The 21,543-nt window shown below is 34.3% G+C and overlaps 1 protein-coding gene and 2 pseudogenes across 2 annotated transcripts in view; 2 read left to right on the plus strand and 1 right to left on the minus strand.

Annotated features, from left to right (window-relative positions):
* The window catches only part of AGPAT5 (1-acylglycerol-3-phosphate O-acyltransferase 5), a 102,459-nt gene that overhangs the window by 51,082 nt on the left and 29,834 nt on the right, over positions 1–21,543 (minus strand). The window contains exons 1-4 of one of the 2 annotated variants that reach the window (XM_077152987.1): positions 12,656–12,921; positions 11,700–11,769; positions 6,566–6,681; positions 1,571–1,660 (exon numbers count right to left, since the gene is read on the minus strand). In XM_077152987.1, coding sequence (XP_077009102.1) covers positions 1,571–1,660; positions 6,566–6,681; positions 11,700–11,769; positions 12,656–12,658 — 279 coding nt within the window. In that variant the 5' untranslated portion in view covers positions 12,659–12,921. Of the gene's footprint in view, positions 1–1,570; positions 1,661–6,565; positions 6,682–11,699; positions 11,770–12,655; positions 12,922–21,543 lie in introns of those variants that run through there. The other variant, XM_077152986.1, reaches the window with a different exon arrangement.
* LOC143676709 (eukaryotic translation initiation factor 4 gamma 2 pseudogene) lies at positions 12,687–14,039 on the plus strand (annotated as a pseudogene).
* On the plus strand, positions 14,226–16,370 carry LOC143676710 (eukaryotic translation initiation factor 4 gamma 2 pseudogene; annotated as a pseudogene).

Consider the following 21,543-nt stretch of genomic DNA (forward strand, 5'->3'; position numbering starts at 1 on the left):
AAGACTTTAAATAAACTATTTCAAATATGTTCAATGAACTTAATGAAACAATATCTAAAGAACCAAAAGAAAAAAAAAAAAAGTATGAGAGATGTCTTCCCAAATAGAGAATATGAAAAGAGAGATAGGAATTATAAAAAGGAATGAAACAGAAATTACAGAGTTGAAAAGTTTAATAACTGAAATGAAAAATCCACTAGAGGGTCTCAACAGCAATTAAGTAGCTTCAAGAAGAGAGACACAAGACCACGTTAAGTAGCCTTTGGAGATGAAGGAGAATGCCCCTAGGGAAGTTCATGAGGCAAGAGGCCTGGAAAGGAAGCAAGAAGATGCCGCCATATTCGTGATGTGCCTTTCCAGTTGAGAAACCCTGAACTTCATTGGCCTTTCTTGAGTGAAGGTAAATTCTTGTTGGGGCCTTAATTAGGGCATTTTTATAGACTTGCTTTAATTAGGACATTTTCTCGGCCTTAGAACTGTAAACTAGCAACTTATTAAATTCCCCTTTTAAAAAGCCATTCTGTTTCTGGTACCTAGCTAGCTGCATTCCAGCAGCAAGCAAACTAGAACACAGACCCTCTCAAAACATCATGCTTTGTCCTCAGGGGTAAGCTGTAACAGGATAAAGAGACACTTTATCTCATTACATTCTACTTTAGATCAGATGCAATTTCATATGTAAAGAACAACTAGAAAATGCTTATAAATAAAAAATTTTACATTAGGGAACTTTTCAAGTTGATTTTATAAAACTCTCCTGGCTGTGAGCCATGGCTAGGACAGAGTGAGAGGAAAATGGAGAGGGAGTAGAAAGAGAAGAGGGAGGAGGAAAAGATTAAGAGTACAACAAGAGGGGAGGAGGAGAGAGGGGACGAGAAATACAAAAGAAAAGAATTTGGACATGTGAACAAAGTTTCTGAGCAACAAGATAAAAACTTGTAACGCACTGATAAAGCACAAGTGGTCATTACAATTATGTGGCTTTGAGCTAAGAGGGAGTCATGGGAAAAAGTCATTTGGCAGCAAATAGTATTCTTCAAATAGAAAACAGATTCCTATTTTGGAGCAAAGTTTTATAAAATAATATTTACATTAAATGATTCTTAGTTTGTAGATATTCATGCTCTTTTTGGCCTTTCAATAACTCAAAATATACAAGAAATGAAAATTTACATTGATAGACAGAAAACAGAGCTGCTGCTTCTAAAATTAAATCTGATACTAAAGAAGGCCAGAAGTTAGATGAGCTCTTAAGTAGCTTAAGCTCTTAAGTAGCCTAAGTGTAGATTTACAAGTGCATCTCTATTTTCTATTTATAGATTATGGAAGACACCAAATATTCTTTTTACTCCTCTCTAAGGTCAATATTGACAACCACCAGCAAGGGATCTAATCACTTGCAGCCATCTGTCTGATGGCCAAAAAGAACTACTTATTTATATTTAGAGGGCTTTTGTTACCTCAATAAAACTAAATTATTTATTAAACAAAGGATACTATATTTTCAAAGCAATTCTTAAATTAAAAAATAAGAATTGATAAAAAAGAATAAAAATGAGTGCAACCTTACCGGAGTTCCTGCATTCATGTAGCTCTGCAGTTTGTTTTTCATTTCTTTTTCATTAAATTTGGCACTTCGTTTTACATAGATTCCTCCATGCTGCCACATAAAAAAGTTGGGGGAAAAAGAGGATTTACTTTTAAAATATCCAATGTCCACATAATCATCAAAAAGACAACTTTACTACAGAAGAGTAAAGAAAAAATGACATTTTAGAATTTAAACTATTTCTTAATACATTCAAGTATTACTATCTAAGGCTACAAATTTAAAATACCACACCAAGTTCATGTTCTACATAGAAATATTTAGTTTTATTGGTAGTTAAAATATTTTCTTTTTGAAAAGTACATTTTTTTAAAATAAGAATTTGATCAATCAGATGTATCTTAGCTCCCAATTTTTCTAATGACCTATTACAGAATCAAAGAAAGTGTCTTTAAGATGTTACCACTCACAATCATCAGAAATTAAAAAAAAAAATGACCCAGCAACAAACATTTATGTGGCACTTTCATAAAAGTTAAGTTAAACCTTAATTAAACTTCATAAGCACATTTCATTAAAACTTTGCATCTGGTCAGTATATTAACTAATTTGAACTCACCTGTAAAGTAGGCCGCAGGATAATGAAAAATTTGCCTGGTCTTTGTCCCAGTTCCAGGGGAAAGCCTCTGAACCCTTGGAATTTCTTGTGATAGATAGCTCTTTTGTAATTCACAGTGGTGGGCTCTGGACCTCCCTGATATTTCATATGTTAAGTTAACAGGATGGGGCCATCTACAGTCTTACAGTGAGCCTGGCTATACCAGAAAGATCAACCATGTGATTAAGGGATTGGGGCTTCAGGTTAGGTTTCATCAGCCCTTGTCAGCCTACCAATCCAATCTTTAGGAGGGAGGGAGGCTGCAAATTGAGTTTAATCACTTGGACATTGATTCTATCAATCATGCCTTCATAATGAGACCCCATATAAACTCAGAACACTCAAAGTTCCTGCGATTTTCCATAACTGAGAAGATACAGCACTGTACTAGGAGGATGACATGCTGTGTGACTGCACGAGGAGAAGACATGGAAGCTTGCGTCTGAGATCCTCCCAGACCTCAACCTATGTAGCTCTTGTTTTGGCTTCTTCTTATTTGTATCCTTCAATTATAATAAAGCTTTAATTGTAAGTAAAACACGTTCAGTAAGTTCTGTGAGTCATTCTAGTGAATTACTGAATCTAAAGGGATGGTGGGAACTCCTGAATTTGTAGCTAGTTGGGCAGAAGTACAGGTGGCCTGGGCCCCCAACTTGTGATGGGTACCTAAAGGGCTATCTTGTAGAGGACTGTCCTTAACCTCTGGGGTCTGGCTTAACTCCATGAAGTTAAGAGTCAGAATTGAATTGGATTGAGTATTTTGTAGTTGGTGTCAGAAGTTGCTGTAGAACTAGCAAAACTTTTTGATAACCTATTTATTGGCTGAATTTGATTTTGTTTTAGAGAATATGTTAGAGAGTAAAAGGAAAGGACAGAGAGAGAAGTAAAGACAAAGTATAAAGAGACATAAAGTACAGGAGAGGAAGCTTGGGTTCTCACCGAAATGTAAATACAAAACTCAAAATACTTTATAGATGTATGCCACTATTAACCCAAATAGAGAGATATTTGATGAGAGTAAGTTCATTTTTTAACATCACTTTAAAAATGAAGGCCACAGAAATGTATATATTTCCTCAAATTAAAGAGAAATGTAAAATTTCCTCAAATTTAAGAGACATTATGACTATTCTTTACATACCATTTATTTCCAGTCATTTGACTTGCATATTAAATTTTATTTTAATTCAAAAACATATGAAAGGTACTTCCCAAGGATATGGAAGATACAGAAATAAAGACAAAGTATCTTTCCTTAAGGAACTAAAGATTAGAAGAAAGTCAGATTATATATATATGTGTGTGTATATATATATGATATAAAGAGAATTTGATAAGTGATTTAGTAAAGACAGCTAAATACAAAAGAAGGGTGGAAGAAACAGAAAAACTGCCAGACTCAGGAGGTACTTCATGGCATCCAAATTGGACCTTGAAGGAAGAACAGAAAAGGCATTTATCTTCAACTAAAGGAACAGTTTGAACACATGGAGGTGAGAAATCGATTTAGGCTAAAAAGGTAGATTAAAGGGAGATAGATCATAGTGGGTCACGAGTAACATGCAAGGGTATCTGGACTTTATTCAGTTAAGAGGCACACAATGTTGAGCAGATAATTGGTGTGACCAAATTTATGGTTTGGGAAACAAATAAGAAAAGTAAAAAGAAGATTTAAGAGGAGGAGGAGGAAGAGGAAGGGGAAAAAAAAAAAAGTAGAGGCAGAAAGACCATTTAGGAGATCAATATAATGAACCAGACAATAGATAAGAATATGAGTGTGGCATGAGTATGGGAGAGAAATAAATGATTTGAGAGAAATTTCAGAAGTTGACAAATATAGGGCTCTGCTGTAAAGTTTATGAGGGGAGAAAACAGATTGTACCCATGAAGTTATTTTTGTGGACTGAAGGTGGAAACTGCCAATTCTATCTTAATATTACATAGCATATCAAGTACTTCTCACTACCATTAAGTGTGTGGATAGACTGGAAGCACATTCACCTTGCTTTGATTCTTCTCAAGAGATACAGAAAAAAACAGGGCAAAAACTAAAGTAAAATGCACTGGCCCCTCGATGTTATATTTTGTATTTAGTCAGGCACACACTGGGCTGCAAAGTGCCCCAAGCTGATACTCCAGTCAGCTTTAGGAGTCTCTAGGATTATTCAAGAATCATTCTAAAGGTTTAGTTTGACCTAACGTTAGTAAAATGCATAGATTATAAACCTGTGGTTGATCACGAATTCTGAAACTCCCCAAATTATTACTTAAGTAGTTTAGTTTTTTATATTAAGTATTCTTCTAGAGGTTGCGAATTTTTTAAGACTGGTCTTGAAATATTTCATAAAACTGCTCTAGGATCTTTTGAGAAGGCAATCTTGTCTTGGGGTTGAGAAGGTCAAGGGGGGGAAGAGAAAGAGAGGATCCTAATAAAATGGAAATTAAGGAAAAAAAGAAATTGAGAAATAAAGCACCTGACTGGGATTTTGCAGTATAATTGCCTTCTTATTCAAAAGATGCTTTAGGCAATCTATTCCACCATTCCCTTCAGATTTCTAATTCTATTCTGAATCTATTCAAAAATTCCACCCTCCACATCAAAACTTATCCCATTAGGGTTCCAAATCATGAAACTGAAGCAGCAAAGTCACAGACAAACCATATTTGTTTCCTCTACTTGTTCTGAATTCCGAGCCTTCTTCAAGTTGTTTTAATTATCAAGCTATTATATTTGCTATTAAATCAATTAAGCTTCTGATGGGTATGTTCAGTCCTTTATAGGAAGGACCAATGAAGACTGTAATGCTGACTTTTGTGTTTAAAATAACAAAGCAACAATAAATACAATAAAATATTTAAAAATACAATCACTGGAAGAAAAAGCAGATCCTTCTCTGAAGAAAAGAATATCATTTTTAAGTCAGTATTATATTTAATACTCAATTCTTATTGCTTAAAACACCATCAGCTTTACTGTACAAGAATAAAACAGATGCAGCTATAAATAACATCAGTGATTAAATGATAGGTCAATAACAGCTGTTAGAAATATCCCTAGTTACCATCACAGGGTTTAAATGATCAAAAGCTCTCTATCTCAATTTATTTAAACACAGACACATACAAACGTGCACGCATGCACACACACCAGTGAGGTAACCAACACACTCACTTTTTGTAGGAGAGCAAGCATAACTCTGTTATATATTCTAAAGGTAGACTATATTTTACAATATTCACAAGCTGGTACATTAGAAATATTTACTTTTCAAATTATCTTTCTATTTATCTACCTATATTCTTTTCTATATATATAAAATACTTAGTAATTTATAAATACAATAATTCAGAAATTTAAAACTTAAGTTTGTTGTTACCTCATATTTTTGCTGTAAATAACCTTTTGTGAATAGCTTTGTATTTTTTAACTTAATACAAATTGTGAAAATCTTTTACACTTAATTGAAATCCTTTAAAATGAAAAATTAACTTCCTGGTATAAAGTACACAACTTAGTAATCAATCTATTCTATTTCTAATATGTATCTAATATCATTTTCAACAAGATATATATATATATGAATTTTATTTTCCCTTAAAAGACTTAGGCCAAGAAGAGAGATAGGTGAGTTCAGGTGCTCTAACTTCAAAGGCAACATAAACACTGGTAACGCAACTTAAGGACAGCATGAATTGGTGACATTAGTATTTTTTGTTCATGTATGAAATGTCTTTTAAATTTACATATCTGGAGAGCTCATTATAACTTTAGCCTTCATTCAATGGATTTTTAGTCTTGTAATAAGCATGACCTCTATACAAATTTCATACTTCATATTTTAAAAATAATATTTCAGAAAATGCATATGTTCAGAGAAGGTGAAGAAAATGCTAATTATTTCTTTCTTCACATAGAAGAACATGGTATATGAAGTTCCATGACCTGAAGGTTATAATTTTAAGAGCATTTTGGAAAATAAATATTTATTATGTGCCTGGCACTTAGGCTAAACACTTTACATAAACAGCTAAATATCCTAGAACTTATAGTTACTTTTATCATTAGTTTCTTAAGGTCACTTATCAAAATCTTAAGGCTTTATATTTCCTATTTGTTTGGTTGTGTATACTTGCATAATTGCTATTTAATGTAACTATCAGGTAATCAGCTATGTATATAAATGAACACTATTAAAAACAGTAAATAAAACCACTTCCAATTTAGAATAAGTTATTAAACCTATCATAATAAACCAAAAATATATACTTTTATAAAATATACGCTAAATTTTAAAATATAAAATGTTTGTAAAAAATGCACATGTATATATAAAGTCAAAAGTATAGAAAAAAGCTACCTGAGAAAAGTAACACCCATACAATGGAAGCCACTTTAACCCATCTTTCAGCACATAGCGCACATGTCCAAGAGCGTTCTGTCTGACGGCCAAAATATCAGCAACAATCCAGTCGACTGCAAAGACAGAACCAAGCTATTTAGTGCCTAAATGATACACATATGAACCTCAACATTTCCTTCACAGAAAAAGAAAGCATCTTCACAGCACTGTGTTAGGAATATACTTTAAAAATATGATTAGGATGTTTTAAATTACTTTAAATAAACGTGACAATTAAAAATATATAATTTTAAAAAACTTCCCGAAAGGACTTCAATTTTAGATACAAAATGCAAAAGTCACAAAACACTAAAGTAATCCAAAGGTAGCATGAACAAGAAATATAATAAACTTCTCTAATTCTAGAAAATATAAAGATGTTTTCTTTTTTTAATGGAAAAAGGGGAAATTGTTAGCCAAAAAAAATGGTAAAATGAAACCTTCAAATGCAACTAAATCCAATATGTTAATATCTGTATCTACCTACCTACCTACCTACCTACCTACCTACCTACCTACCTACCTACCTACCTACCTACCTACCTACCTACCTACCTACCTACCTACCTACCTACCTACCTACCTACCTACCTACCTATATATCTATATATCTATATATCTATATATCTATCTATATACCAATATGTTCAACAAAAGGCAAGGACACTTTATCTTGACTCTTCAGTTTTAGGACACAATACTAATTTATAACAGCTTTCAAAACAAAGGTCTCAAGAAGCTTATAACTGTGCTATACAGATGTGTGTTTCTTACATAACCAAAGAGCAATATGTAAGCTATGAATAACTATAATTATATAGACATTTTATTAGTAAAACGTAAGCAAAAAAAGAATAAGAAGGCATGAGTAAGTTGATTACAACAAAAAGCTTTCTAGAATAAATAGGTTGCTAGTTGGGCTTCCAAACTGTAGAAGAAATTCCAAACAGACAGAATGGCCTCTACCAAACAAAAGAAACAGGAACCAACAAAATTGTGCAGAAACTATGGACTATAGTTAACAGTAATATTTTAATATTCTTTCATCAACAGTAACAAATATACCACACGAATATTATGGGTCAATAATAGGGTTGGGTAAAGTGGAGGATAAGGGGTATGGGAGGATTTGGGTTTTCATTTTATTTCTTTTCTGGAGTAATGAGAGTGGTCTAAAATTGATCCTGGGAAAACATGGACAACTATGTGATGATACTGTGAGACAGCAATTCTATATTTCGGACGGTCTGGACAGTTTGTATAGTATATGAATGTATCTCAATAAAACTGCACTTAAAAAAAAAAGTGTGTAAAGCATAGTACCAGAAGAGATGGTTTAAATAGAATAAGAGGAAATAAAATAAAGTTAAGAGGACAAATGATAAAGGGTCTTGATGACAAGAAGGTATAGATTTCAAAGTAAATGGCTGCAAACTACCCCATCTCCTGATGAGAATGAAAATGAGGAAAATGAAATGTGAGGGAGACTTTAGGATGGGACATTGAAAATAAATTGCTAAGAATATATAAAGAGGATATAATTCTACAACCACAAGGATATTCTGGGCAACAGAAATGAGAATGAAAGGGGCGAATCAGAGTTATGGGTGAAAAAAAAACTTTTGTAAGTAGGAGATGAAAGTCAGGAAATTTAAAAAGTAACACTAAAATTTTAAGCAAAGGGGACAGTTTTCCACATGATAATAGATAACGAACCTCAGCTTTGTGAGATCTTTTTGGCAATGTATATCATTTTAGATAATAAAACATCCCAAAGAAGATCTAACACTGAAAAGTAATCTTTTGGATAAATGTTTTCCTTATAATTATATATCTCTCTCATCTTAATCAGAGATTATAATTCACAAGTTAATTTTTCTTGATGCTTAAGAGTTATAATTACATATATACATTTTATTATGGGTACTTTTAAATAGAGTAATGTCTGCAAGAATTTCCACCCACCCTCACCCCTGTATTAAATGATTCCTGACAGTATGTCAGAAATTTTGAAATATCTATGCTATTTAGAGCTAACAATCACCAAAGTATATAACTTTGTATAAAGCTATTTTTCTAAAGTACATAACTTCCTGTAGAAGCCTTCTCCCTATCCCTCTAATTCAAACAAAAAAAAGCAATATTTCCTATAATCATGTCTTGGAGACCATATAATGAAGTTCAATACCTAATGTAAATGAAAACAAACAAAAAAAGCAAACAGATTCTGCATAAATTCTGAGAACAAAGGGTAAGATTCTCAGGCTAAAGTACATCCTGGGACATATTCGGGGGACATAAAACTAACAGATTTGGTGTCTTTTCTTGGAACAGTTGTTTTAGAGTTTGAGAGAAAGGAAACTTCATTTTGGTATTACAACCAGCATGCTTATATTGTAACCTAGGATATATATATATATGCTCCATGAGTTTTTAAGAGAAAGCGTTAAGATTTCCAAGATTTATCATGTTTATGATGGGCTGCCCTGGGTACACCCTTAAACTTTTGGAAATTTTATTGGAGAAGCTTAAGAAATAACTTAAGTAGTTCTTTTATAAACAAAAGACACAAACACTGGGCCTTCAGCTTTTGCTACTCAATTGTCTTTCTGACTTTTCCTGTTTATTCTCAGCTAAATTTCAAATAGGTGGCACTAGATTCTAGCTAAGTTACTGATTGCTTAGATGGTACATATTACTTTTATAATAACTATTCATATTTTGTGTTCTGTAATGAATAATTTAATTATGATTTCAATAAATCTGTCTATGTAAGAATCCTTCAATTGTGATCCAGTCAATACAATGTTATTGTTTCCATTAACTTGGAAAAGAGAAGGGGAGGGTACTAAGAAGAGGCAACAGGCTTTATTTTTCTTATTTATAATATCATATAATAGTAGTTTCTAACTCATAAAGGTATTGTGTAGTCTAAAAGAAGTTGCACATAAAACACCCCACATGGATCCAACACCTTGCTAATGGTTAGCTGTTAAATTATCATCACTACTGCTGTTAAGTGTCCTCTATGAGCCAGGCACTCTATATGGATTATGAGATGACCTAGGTAAATGGCCTAAAATCCCTGATCAGATTTTCTCACACTTTACCAATAAGGTTCAGAAAGGTTAAGTAATTCGCCCACTGTCACACAGCCTACTGCAGTACAGCATTATGAACAGGGGTCACTATGATTCCAAAGCCCAGGTTTTTTATGACAGTCTACTCACCATACCTACTGTAAGTCAAGAAAAATGTCACCTAAGCCAAGAAAGGGAAGCATGTCAAAAGCAAATAGGTGAAGAATGAGATAAAGGAATTAAAACCACTATAACGTTGCTGGCTTTGGAGTAATAAGTTAACAAAGACTAAGTAAGAATGTAGAAACAGCAAGTGCACATCAAGTGAAAACAGGGAAGGAGAGATACTAATTAAAATCTCAATCCTTTTGAATGCCAAACCAAAAACAATAAGTATTCAGGCAAGGCTATAAGAGGCTGAACTCAAGTCTAAACTTCTTTCTGCTAATCATGTTTTCACAGATATTTAGTTGTAATTTCTAATATCTAAACCTAATAATCAGTTTTAAAAGGGGTAACTAAACAGAATAGGACAATAAACCACCTCTGTGGATAGGCTTTATATTTCTTTAGAATCCTAAAAATATAAGCAAATTTTTATGTGCATAGTTCTTTGGGAAAATGTTCTATACTTTCCATCATATTCTAACTAGAAGACGAGAATTCCAAAACGATTCCATCTGAAGGAGTACTGACATAAACGGGACTGTGTTTATAATAAAAAGGCCAATATATTTGGAGAAAAAATCAAAATACAGGGAGAAGTTAGGCTGCTTTAGAGGCCACAGTTATAAGCAGACACTAACCGTGTTCTAGATGCTCTGATATTTTTGATTAAAGGCATGTAATTAGACCAAATATTCTGACCCAGTTGCTAGCAAAGTTGGGAAATACACAGATACATCTAAAATAGTCTCAACCTCTTATAGCTCTAACTCTTGTCTTATAAACTGAATGTAACTATTAATAAGCTAAATTGAGAAAAATGCATTCTGAATTTCTTTTACTTTCCATTTATCTATGAGAGAGGTTGCAATAAAAACAAGCAACAACCACAACAAATCATGAAGAGACAGCTGAAAGGAAGAAGATAAAGGAAAGTCATGGGCACAAGTGATTTTCCATTAAGAGTATTATCATTGATCAGGCTGTTTTGGGCTTTGACCTAAGTATTGTATTTCTAAAAGCTATAAAAATGGAATTTAGGAAGTGTGCTTCTAAAGCAGTTACTAGGTAAAAATAAAATATGGAGTAGGATTTTTTTGGTGGAGAATGGAATTATCTGGAGAACTAAAAATTCCCTTAACCAATGTCAATTTCCTGGTTTTGATATTGTACTACAATTATATAAGCAGCCACTATTCGGGGAAAATGGGTGAAGGATTCACAGGACTTTATTTACTACTTTTGCAAATTCCTATGAGTTTATAATCATTTCAAAATACAATTTTTTAAAGGTACCTTACCTAATTTAATGTATATATTGTATAATATTAAAGACCAGAGTCTTCTGTGATTCCTCTGATAGAATAGTAAACTAGAATTAGACCAAACTCATTTGAAGAGGCAAAAAGAACTGTAGATATAAGCAATTAATACCTCATTTAGGAAATGAGTGTTCTCATACTAGGCACAACCTTCCTGCGGTTTAACAATCAAAATATGAAAGATATATATCCTTTGACTCACCAATCCCACTTCTAGAAACATAGCTTACAGAAAAATTTCACAAATACAAAAAAAAGAATGTGCAAATAATTTAAAGAGCTATTCAAAAAAAGAAAATAGCTTATTTATACCTGAGAGGGAGAAGTTTAGAAAAATCCAAACTTTTAACACTCCTGAATTTCTAAACATTGAAATCACAAAAATAAGTGGTCAGTTTTAATATTTGTATAGAAAATACATGTTTAAAGGAAACAAGATTTTACTTAAATATAGAAGAATATTATTTTGAATGTCTATGTATCTTTCATAGAAAAACCTAGGCTACATGCAAATGAAATACAAACCTGTGCTTTGATGATTGGATAAATATATTATATTTTCTTTATTTTTTGGAAAATCCCCATATAGCAATATCTAAAAGATAAAAAAAAACACACACACACACATTACTTTGACATTTTTTAACATGCAATATAATATACAAAACAAAACCATAAAAAAATTGACAAAAACATTCTGTGAATATTTCCAATGATGATGAACAACAATTAGATCTCTCTTATGAGTCTCAGAGAACTTAATGGCACATGTTTATAAACTGGTTAAGTATAGGGCAGGTTAACAGTCCTTTGCATTAATAATCGGGTTGACTGGAGCAAGAGGCCCAGCTTTTGGCCTACATGCGTTCAACACGCCTTCATCACTAAGCTTAATCATTTCTAGCTTTTGATTTCAAGTGAGAGACATGTGACAGTTCCTTTTTTGTGGACTCTTCCTTTCACTTGAACACTTAGAGGCTATTTGGTTATTCATTGGCCTAATTTCAGTAATGTTATGTCTCAGGGAATAGGGAGGCCCAAGGAGTAGGAGAGAGATGGGGGAACAGGTGGTTAGTGGAGTGGTCATAACACACAATATTTATGAGGTTTGCTGTCTTATATAGGCACTGTTCATGGCACCCCAAAATAATTATGATAGTAACAACAAAGATCACTGATCTTTATAACAGATACAATAATAATGAAAAAGTTTGAAATATTACAAGAAATACCAAAATATGATACAGAGACATAAAGTGAACATATGTTGTTGGAAAAATGGCACTGATAGCCTTTTTTAATATAGGCTTGCCACAAACCTTCCATTTTAAAAATGCAGTATCACCAACAGCAAGTCAGAGCTCTATGGAGATGGCAGTGGGTACTAGATGGTGGCTACAGCAATGACTTCCTTTAAGATGAGAGAGTTTTAAGCTGTCCCTGACTCCTTCTTCTCCCTTCCTTCCCCCTTTTTTGTTTACCATTCTCCTTCCTCATCTCTGATGACCAGGTCTTAAGGAGGCAGCTGTGGTGGCAGCTGCTGAGTTCTCACTGAAGATTCTTCATTTTCAAGCTGCCAAAGTAAAGAGTGCAATTACAGAACAGGGTGTGTCTCATTTCAGTGCTTCTTTGGGTGGAGGAGGATGTAGGTGTGCACTTCAACACTATTCCAAGACTTGTCTTAGGGAAAACTCCAGGGCAAACTGCTCAGAAATGGATTCCTGCACCCAGCATTAAAGGAGATGACAACTCCACAAACAAATAAACAAACAAAAATGGCATGATGTAATCTTCAGGAAAGCAGCATACTTAATGAGCTTACTCCTGAAAAGTTTGACAAACTATGCCCTGAGTTCCTGGATGTAGAGTCTAAAGTTATCCTTAAAGGGATCATGCTGCTGACTGTGGACAAAGCCCTAGAAGAGTCAAAGTACAACTGAATGCATGCTCAACTATGTCCACAATTGGAAGAAAATATGCCAACCTTTGATGGCCCAGCAGAAGAAGGTCAACCAGACAGAAGGAAAGCACAACGTTTGGAAACCCCCTAATTTCTAATTGTGAGACGAATTTGAAAACCAAACCAGAAATATTGATGTCTATAAGCATGCAAATCCTCTCTTGCCAGAGGAGGAGGAACAGAGAGTCATTGCTAAGATCAAGATGCTGGGGAACATCAAAGCCACTGGGGTACTTGGCTTAATCTTATTCATGAATCCATCCTTCATCAGCGCATCAAAACACTTCTGAAAAAGAAAATACTCCAACTCTAAGACAGGGGAGAAGATCTGGAGCACCTCTGTCAGATAATGAGGACAATGAGACCTAGACTAGATTACGAATGAGCTAAATCCCTAAAAAGTCAGTACTAGGCCCAAATGTGTTCCTTGATGCCAAGGAAATGCCAGTGAGGATTTGATACCTGTTGCATGATATGGTACAACTGAAAACCACCACTGGGTTCCTTGCAAGGCTTTTCTTGACAATGTACCAAAGACAAAAGATCAAATACGTCAAGATGCAGTAAAAGATCCAGGTGTAGTCAATTCTGCTTCTACGGCACAAGGGAGGAGAAGTGACTTCTTTCTAGAGGGGTCAATTCATGCCATGAGGATGAAAAAGGGTAAGACCCATTTGGAGGACTTACTGTCAAGTTTGGACAAATGCCAGGCACCAGTCCAGGAGTTATCCAGGACAGATTTTCACACATCCTGTAAGGGGTGTCATTGTTCAATCAGTTCTTCAATGGCCGTGGAGGACACATCATCAATGTGTGTCCACAATTGCAGTTCGGAGAGATGGGGGGGCAAGTTCACAAAAAGCCAGGGGCTAAGCCAGTTCTACCATAATGAGAGTCAACTCTGATGGCTTGTTCTAGTTTGCACACTGCCAGAATGTGGAATATCAGAAAAGGAATGGCTTTTAAAAAGGGGAATTTAGTAAATTTCAAGTTTACAGTTCTAAGGCTGTGAAAATGTCCAAGTTAAGGCATCAACAAGAGGTAACCTTCACTCAATGAAGTTCGGGTTTCTCTCTCAGCTAGGAGGGCATATGGCGAGATGTGCTAGCTTTCTTTAATGGCTTCCCCAGGACTTTGTCTGTTCTGGTGCTCTTGTTGCTCTGAGCTTTTTCCATATGGTTTTCTCTTAAAGGGCTCCAGTAAGCAATCCCACCTTGAATGGGTGGTGACACATCTCCATGGGAACAATCAAAAAGATTCCACCCAGCAATACTGAATAAGGATTAAAGAACATGGCTTTTCTGGGGTGCATAATAGCTTCAAACCAGCACAACTGTGAAGGATATGCCACCTCAGTTTTCTAAAAAAGGGCAGCTTAATGCATATGAGAATAGGCTGAGGACTGCTCAATCTTTCCAAATGAATAAAAACTGAGTGCCAAAAACTTCAGTACCAGATAACTATGAATTCTCCCAGTGCACAACTACTGTGCTGGTTTAAAGGATTATGTACCCTAGAAAAGCCATGTTTTAATCCTGATTCCATTTTGTGGAGGCAGCCATTTTTTTAATCCCTATTCAGCACCTTAGGTTTGCTATTTGATTGGATTATCTCCATGGAAATGTGACTTGCCCATTTGTGGGTATTAATTAGAGGGAGATGTGACTTCCCCCATTTCAGGTGGGTGTTGATTAACTTACTGGGATCCTAAAAAAGAGGAAACATTTTGGAGAAAGCTTGACAGCTACAGCAGAACCACAAGAACCATGAGAGCCCACACAGCCAGAGATCTCTGGAGGTAAAGAAGGAAAACACCCCTGGGAGTGTTTCTTGAAAGAAGAAGCCTGAAGAGAAAGCTAGCAGAAGTCGCCATGTTCAACATTTGCCTTTTCACTTGAGAGAGAAACCCTGAACATCATTGGCCCTCTTGAATCAAGGTATTTTCCCCTAGATACTTTAGATTGGACATTTCTATAGCCTTGTTTTAATTTGGACATTTGCATAGTCTTAGATCTATAAACTAGTAACTTACTAAATTCCCCTCTTTAAAAGCCATTCTGTTTCTGGTACATATTGCATTCTGGCAGCTAGCCAACTAGAACCATCACCATGCACTCAAAAACTGCCTCTGGGACAGACACATGGTCTCAAAATGAATCCACCACTTATCCAGGAAAGCCTGCCAAGACCAGCAAAAAAACTACCACCATCAAAGGAAGAACTACTTAAATTAACTGAAACAGTTGTAACTGAATATCTGAATAATGGAAATGCAAATGAGGTGGTCATTGGCATAAGAGAAATGAGGACTCCTAAACATTTTCTTCCTGAGATGTTCAGCAAAGTAATCATCTTGTCACTAGACAGAAGTAATAAAGTAAAGAAAAAGCATGTTTTTTGATCAGTTACTCAACCATGAAGGTATAGCCATTAGCAACAACTTCATTCAGGTTTTCCTGAATATACTGGATCCCTGCCTCAAACTGGAAGTTGACACCCTCTTGGTGAAATCATATTTAGCACAGTTTGCAGCTCATACATAATTTCAGAGCTAGTAAGCATTTCAGAACTAGCTCAACCACTGGAAAATGGCACCTATTCTCCTCTCCTCTTACTCTGCCTCTAGCAATTAACTAAATTAAGAGATCAGGAATGGTTAACAGAACTTTTTCAACAAAGCAAGGTCAATATGCAAACAAGGCTCCCAGAAATTGATCAGAATAAGGAGTGCATGTTGGACAGTTTGGAAGGAAATGCACTGAGTTTTTATTATACTCCTATATATAAATGGATTAAAGATCACATCTTTTCCAAACTTCATATAGATAAAGGATTTGGGAACATCTTGATGACCAGTTTACTATATTTCTTACTATATTTCTAGTGAAGTAAGCCCAGCCAGTCATGAAACAGATTCTTCGTCTGCTCCTTAAAAAAAAAAAGCAATTAGAGCAGAAAAAACAATGGCCTCTTTCTTTCAAACCAGTAATGAGTGATTCTTTCATGATCATGTTGACCTATATGTCGGCGCTCTCTATGCTCTTCAGGTGCCCTGCTACATTAGCAACTTCCCAAAAGGCATATTACTCTGCTTTTTTGTTCACTTCTATGACATGGAGATTTTAAAGAAGATGCTTTCTTGGCTTGCAAAGAAAACGCAACCCAAGAATTTCCTAGGGAAAGGCAAGGCTTTGCTCCAGATGAATCCGTGGCTAACCTGGTTAGAAACCTGCTGAAGAAGAATGGAGGAAGTAGCTGACAAAAGGACCAGTTAGAGCCTTAAACTGTGCAAAACACACTGTTCTATGATGTAACTAAATTTGACCTAACCACTGTGAAAATTTCACTGTAATATTTTCACAATATTTAAAGCAGAAGAGCGTTAGTAGGATTTCCTTCTACATATGGTCTTCTTGCAGTATAATGTATTAATCATAATCTACCATAAAATATTCTAGACAGTATCTTTAATGTCTAGATAGTATATTAGTAGAACGCAATAATTACATAAGTTCTCAAGCAGAAGCAGTCTAAGAACCTTCTCTGCTGCCAGTTATCACAGGCTGTTTTAAGTTAGAAAAAATACTGAATACTGTAGAAATACACTTTGCTCAATAATACTTGAGCTGTTGCAATATCTGATTAGCCATTTGGCTGTTACAGAAAGTTTTAATTATAATTGATGGTTGCTGCCATAACAGTATATTGCCCATATTTCTACCCCTAGTAATGGGCTTTATTTGCTAGATTTTAACATCATTGAGGCTGGGCAAGTGCACAAGTCTTTTTAAAAGAAACATGGTTTGCGTGCACAAAACTAATCAGTTTTGAGAGATCATTAACACCTTTAAAGTAGTTTATGTAGGTGTGAAATGGTGCAAATTTGAAATGGTCCCTCTTATTACAGTATTGAAATTAAGTCCACTTAAATTATCAAGTCCTTTATGTTCTGATTTTATATAGCTGTACCTAAAGATAAACACTGTGATACTTAGGGGAAAAAAAACAGCGCAAATATCTGCAAAGTACAATAAAGTGAAACACAGTAAAACAACATATGCTTGTAATTAGGGAAACATGGTTACATGACTAAAAATCTTAATACCTATAAAGACAGTTCAGGATAGGGGAAATGTCTAGGAAGAGGGAGAAGTTGCAAGAGGAGTCAGTCATATTGTATTTTTATACTTGGTAGTGGGTACACAGGCGTTCATTATATCAATCTTTCTGACTTTTTGTATGTCTTAAATATTTCATAGTAAATTATTTAAAGAAACCGGGGATACATTTTTAAAGACTTCAAAGGAAATGACTACTAACAGTGGAATATTTCCAGGGCATTTTTGTTTCTTTACCTTGTCATCATCGATTATTCAAGATTATTAATTGGCAAGGCTTTTTTAGATCTATTTTCTCCATGGGGATTATCTTCTGATCATGATACTACTTATCAATATTTTAACAAGATGAAAAAGAAAAAGGGAAAAAATATTAACCCTCACTGATAAATGCAACTAGATGATATAAAGTTCTGGAGGCCAGGGACTCAGACGGAGATTTCCATAACCTTGCACAGTGCTATGCACACAGTATATGCCCACTGATATTTTACAAATAAACTTATCTGAGACAAAATGTCTGGTTATATGTGTGTGCAGTTTTATTCACACAGGGTTAAAACTGGAGTTCTGGCTTATGAAAAATCACCATTCTCTTATCAATGACCCACAACTGCTTTAAGATTACTGTTTATCCACTAGGTTTAAAAAGTATTTTGTAAGGTTACAAAAGCAGCAGAAACACGGCAAAGTGTTTCTGGTTCAACTTTCTTGGAAAAGGGACTGACATTTAAAGATTGTGGTTTTACTGATTGCAACTCAAATACCATTCTTTGAAGATACTGGCCCCCAAAGAATAGTTTTTCCCCCAAACTGAAGATAATTCTTGAACCATCCAAGACACTTTCCTTTTCCTTTCTTGCTGAGCATGCTTAAGCGATCTCCAGGTCATAGCCTTTAAAGGTTTATGAAAACAAGCTATTTTTAAAAAAGGTATTTTTCCCACAGGATTATACTACTGATCATAGAAAAACAGCACTGCAAATTATAACTAAATATATTTCATTTTAAAATTAAACACACCTGGTGATGATGGAAAGAACATAAAAATAAGCACACTTATCTAATATCATGATAAAACAATTTACAATGATGAATACACTTTAGCACTAGAAGGACATTTGGAGACTATTTAATCTAGTCCTCTGGTTTTCACTTCAACAGGCTGAAGCATATAAAAGCCAAGTTGCCTTGTTCAATAACACGTGATCAATTAATGGCACCACCACCACCAATAAGAATCTTCAGTATCTCCACTCTCTCTACTATATCATGCTAGCCTAACAATGCCAGAATTTTCTGCTTTTTTTTTTAGACACAAACAAGAACGCAAAAGATCTGTTGAAAAAGCACTCTCTGCAACTGCTAAGGCTCACTAATTTTCCTCACTCTTAAATGGTTTCTGAACAACTTAATTTTTTAATCTATTGTTTGAACTAATCGAAGTTAAATGTGACTGGCATTTAAAAATCAATCTCCAGTAGCACCTAGAGAAAGTAAAAAGCAAAGGTTTCAATCAGGTAAAATAATGGGAGAAAATGTAGTTCAACTGGTCAATTAAGAACAAAAGCAGCATCAAAAACTTAATTCATAGCCCTTAAAAGGATCATAAATACATACATAATTTATATTTTTTAAGATCATTTTCAGTATGAATGGTATCTCAGTGAAACACAAGTTATTTCCAACTCAAATGCAAAAGAAGATAGTATAGAATTCTCGCCTTCTATGCGGGAGACATATGTTCAATTCCTCGCCTGAGCACTCCAAAAAAACCACATTCAATAAGCGGGGCTGTGATAACAAGATATTCACATGAAAAAAGAATGGAATGTGACCCCCACCACAAAGCATACAAAAAAAGAAGATGACAAACTTTTTTTTTTTTTTTGCATGAGCAGACACCGGGAATTGAACCCAAGAAGATGGTAAGCTTTTGACAAAAACAATTTCAGATCTCAAAAGTAAATATTTAGATCAGTCTCTTCCCTTAAGCCATAAACTCCATTTTCAACAGAACTAAGCAATCAGAACATAGAGTAACCCTTCATCTGTAAAACTTTAGAAGATCTGAAAGCAAAGGAAGTAAAGTGAACTGCAAATCTTTCTATAATAAATGCAAATCATAATTAAGCATTTTGCATTAACTGTGCTATGCCAAGAAAGGAATGCATAATTAGAATATGTACACATCCAAATATATGCTGTTTTATGGCCCTTCATTTGATTCCTGTTTTGAAGTTTCCAAAGAGGAACAAAATTTCCTCTCTAACTTAAAATGATCACATTTCCTACATGCACTGTACTGAAAAGGTTATTTGTTTGTCATATGTCTATTCGTATGGAGTGGTCAAAAATTTTTTCATTTAAGCATTTTCAAAATAATAATAGTTTTCACTATCTTAATAATGAATAAATGCTTAATAAGACAGCAGCCATGTTTTCATAAAAACTTATAAAATACTTATACAAAGGTGAAGAGGTAACCAACTCAATGGGAGAAAACCAAGTATCAGATCAAGGTTTGACATTCTGTGTACATAAAGAAATTTTACATTTCAACAACAAAAGACAAACAATCTAATTATAAAATGGACAAAAGATACGAATAGACATATTTTCGAAAAGTAAATACAAATGGCTAAAAAGCACAGGAAGAGCTGTTCATCTTCATTAGCTAGAAGGGAAATGCAAATCAAGACCACAATGAGATATCACCTCAAACCTATAAGAATGGCTGCTGTTAAACTAACTGAAACTACGAATGTTCGGGAGGATTGAAAAGGGATGTACAGTGACATGTATCCCACTGATTATGTCTACAGTTATAAATAAGCTCTCATGTGAAAAAAATGTTTTACAACTTACAACAAAAAAGTATCTGTTCATAATGAGGAATTTTTGGAAAGATGTAAGCAATGATCCGTGCACAAGGATGTTTGCTGCCGTGCTTTTAAAAATAGTGTAAAGACTGCAAAGATTAAAAGTTCAACAATAGAGGATTTAATGGTTAAGTAGCTAAATAAATGGTAATTGTACCAAGGAATGCTAAGCAACTTTCAAGCACCTTGACATTGACAGGAGAGCAAGAATATACTGTTGAATAAAAAGTAACTGAAACCTTTAACTTCTCTCATTAAAAAACAAAAACAAAAAACACATAAAGAAATACTCATACAACCTGACTCCCAAGGATGAGCTGGGGACCTGGCATCCATGGGAATGAGAAAGCCTTCTTGACTAAAAGGGAGAAGAGAAATGAGATAAAATAAAGTCTCAGTAGCAGAGAGATTTCAGAGTCCAGAGGTTATCCTAAAGGTTATTCTTACGCAATATATAGATAGCCCTTTTTCGTTTATGGTGTATTAGAGTGGCTAGAGGAAAATACCTGAAGCTGTTGAACTCTGTTATTTTTAATTTCCTCCCACGATATGTAATCTATTTGAAAATCTCCTCTTATGTATTTTGAAAGCAGGTAGTCAAATATAATCTAAAGTAATGACATGTTTAACACTGTTTAACTAAAAAGCCCAGGGACATAAATATACAGCATCCTTTCTTTCATAAAAAAACACATTCTTCATTTATCTCAATAGTTGTCAATTTTCTTTCAGCATATGAAGTACGAAATATGATGACATAATTTTAAAATATTTCTTCTATTGTCTTTAAATATAGATGATGCTATAAGATAATAGTCACTGGACCACAGGCTTAGATGTATTAACGTGAATTAAGACTTGGATTTGAATTCTAGTTTATTAGCTTAGTAGTTATGTGAACTTGAGCTAAAAGACCTAACATCCCCAAACCTACCTCTGTACCTATAAAATGAGTGTAATACTAGCAACCACCTCTCATAGGCTTTTGGTGAAAGAAATGAGTAGATAACTACTTCAAACAATGCCTGGAACATAGCAATCCTCCAACAAATGTTAACTATTGTTAACTATTATCCAGTAAAGTACAATTATGTATTCAAAACTGTGTTAAGTGATTAACAGATAAGAGCAATAGCTGCCTAGTAAATAACAAACATAGTAGTCTCATATTACACAGAAATGCAGCTATAGTTTTAGTTTAAGTAAGAATGGCCATACAACTTGCACCTTAACAATCATTTGAAGTGAATTTTTAAATGTTTTTCATGTCAATGAAATATATTACTGTATTTAACCAGTACTAAATTCCAATTGTAATGTATACAAAACTCTGGTCTTTTCCTGCCCAATTTGAAACATTTTCATTGAATAGGAAAATTATGATCTTCCTCTGAAAAATAGCATATCAA

The sequence above is a fragment of the Tamandua tetradactyla genome, chromosome 3 (genome assembly GCF_023851605.1).
Source record: "Tamandua tetradactyla isolate mTamTet1 chromosome 3, mTamTet1.pri, whole genome shotgun sequence".
Classification (NCBI taxonomy): domain Eukaryota; kingdom Metazoa; phylum Chordata; class Mammalia; order Pilosa; family Myrmecophagidae; genus Tamandua; species Tamandua tetradactyla.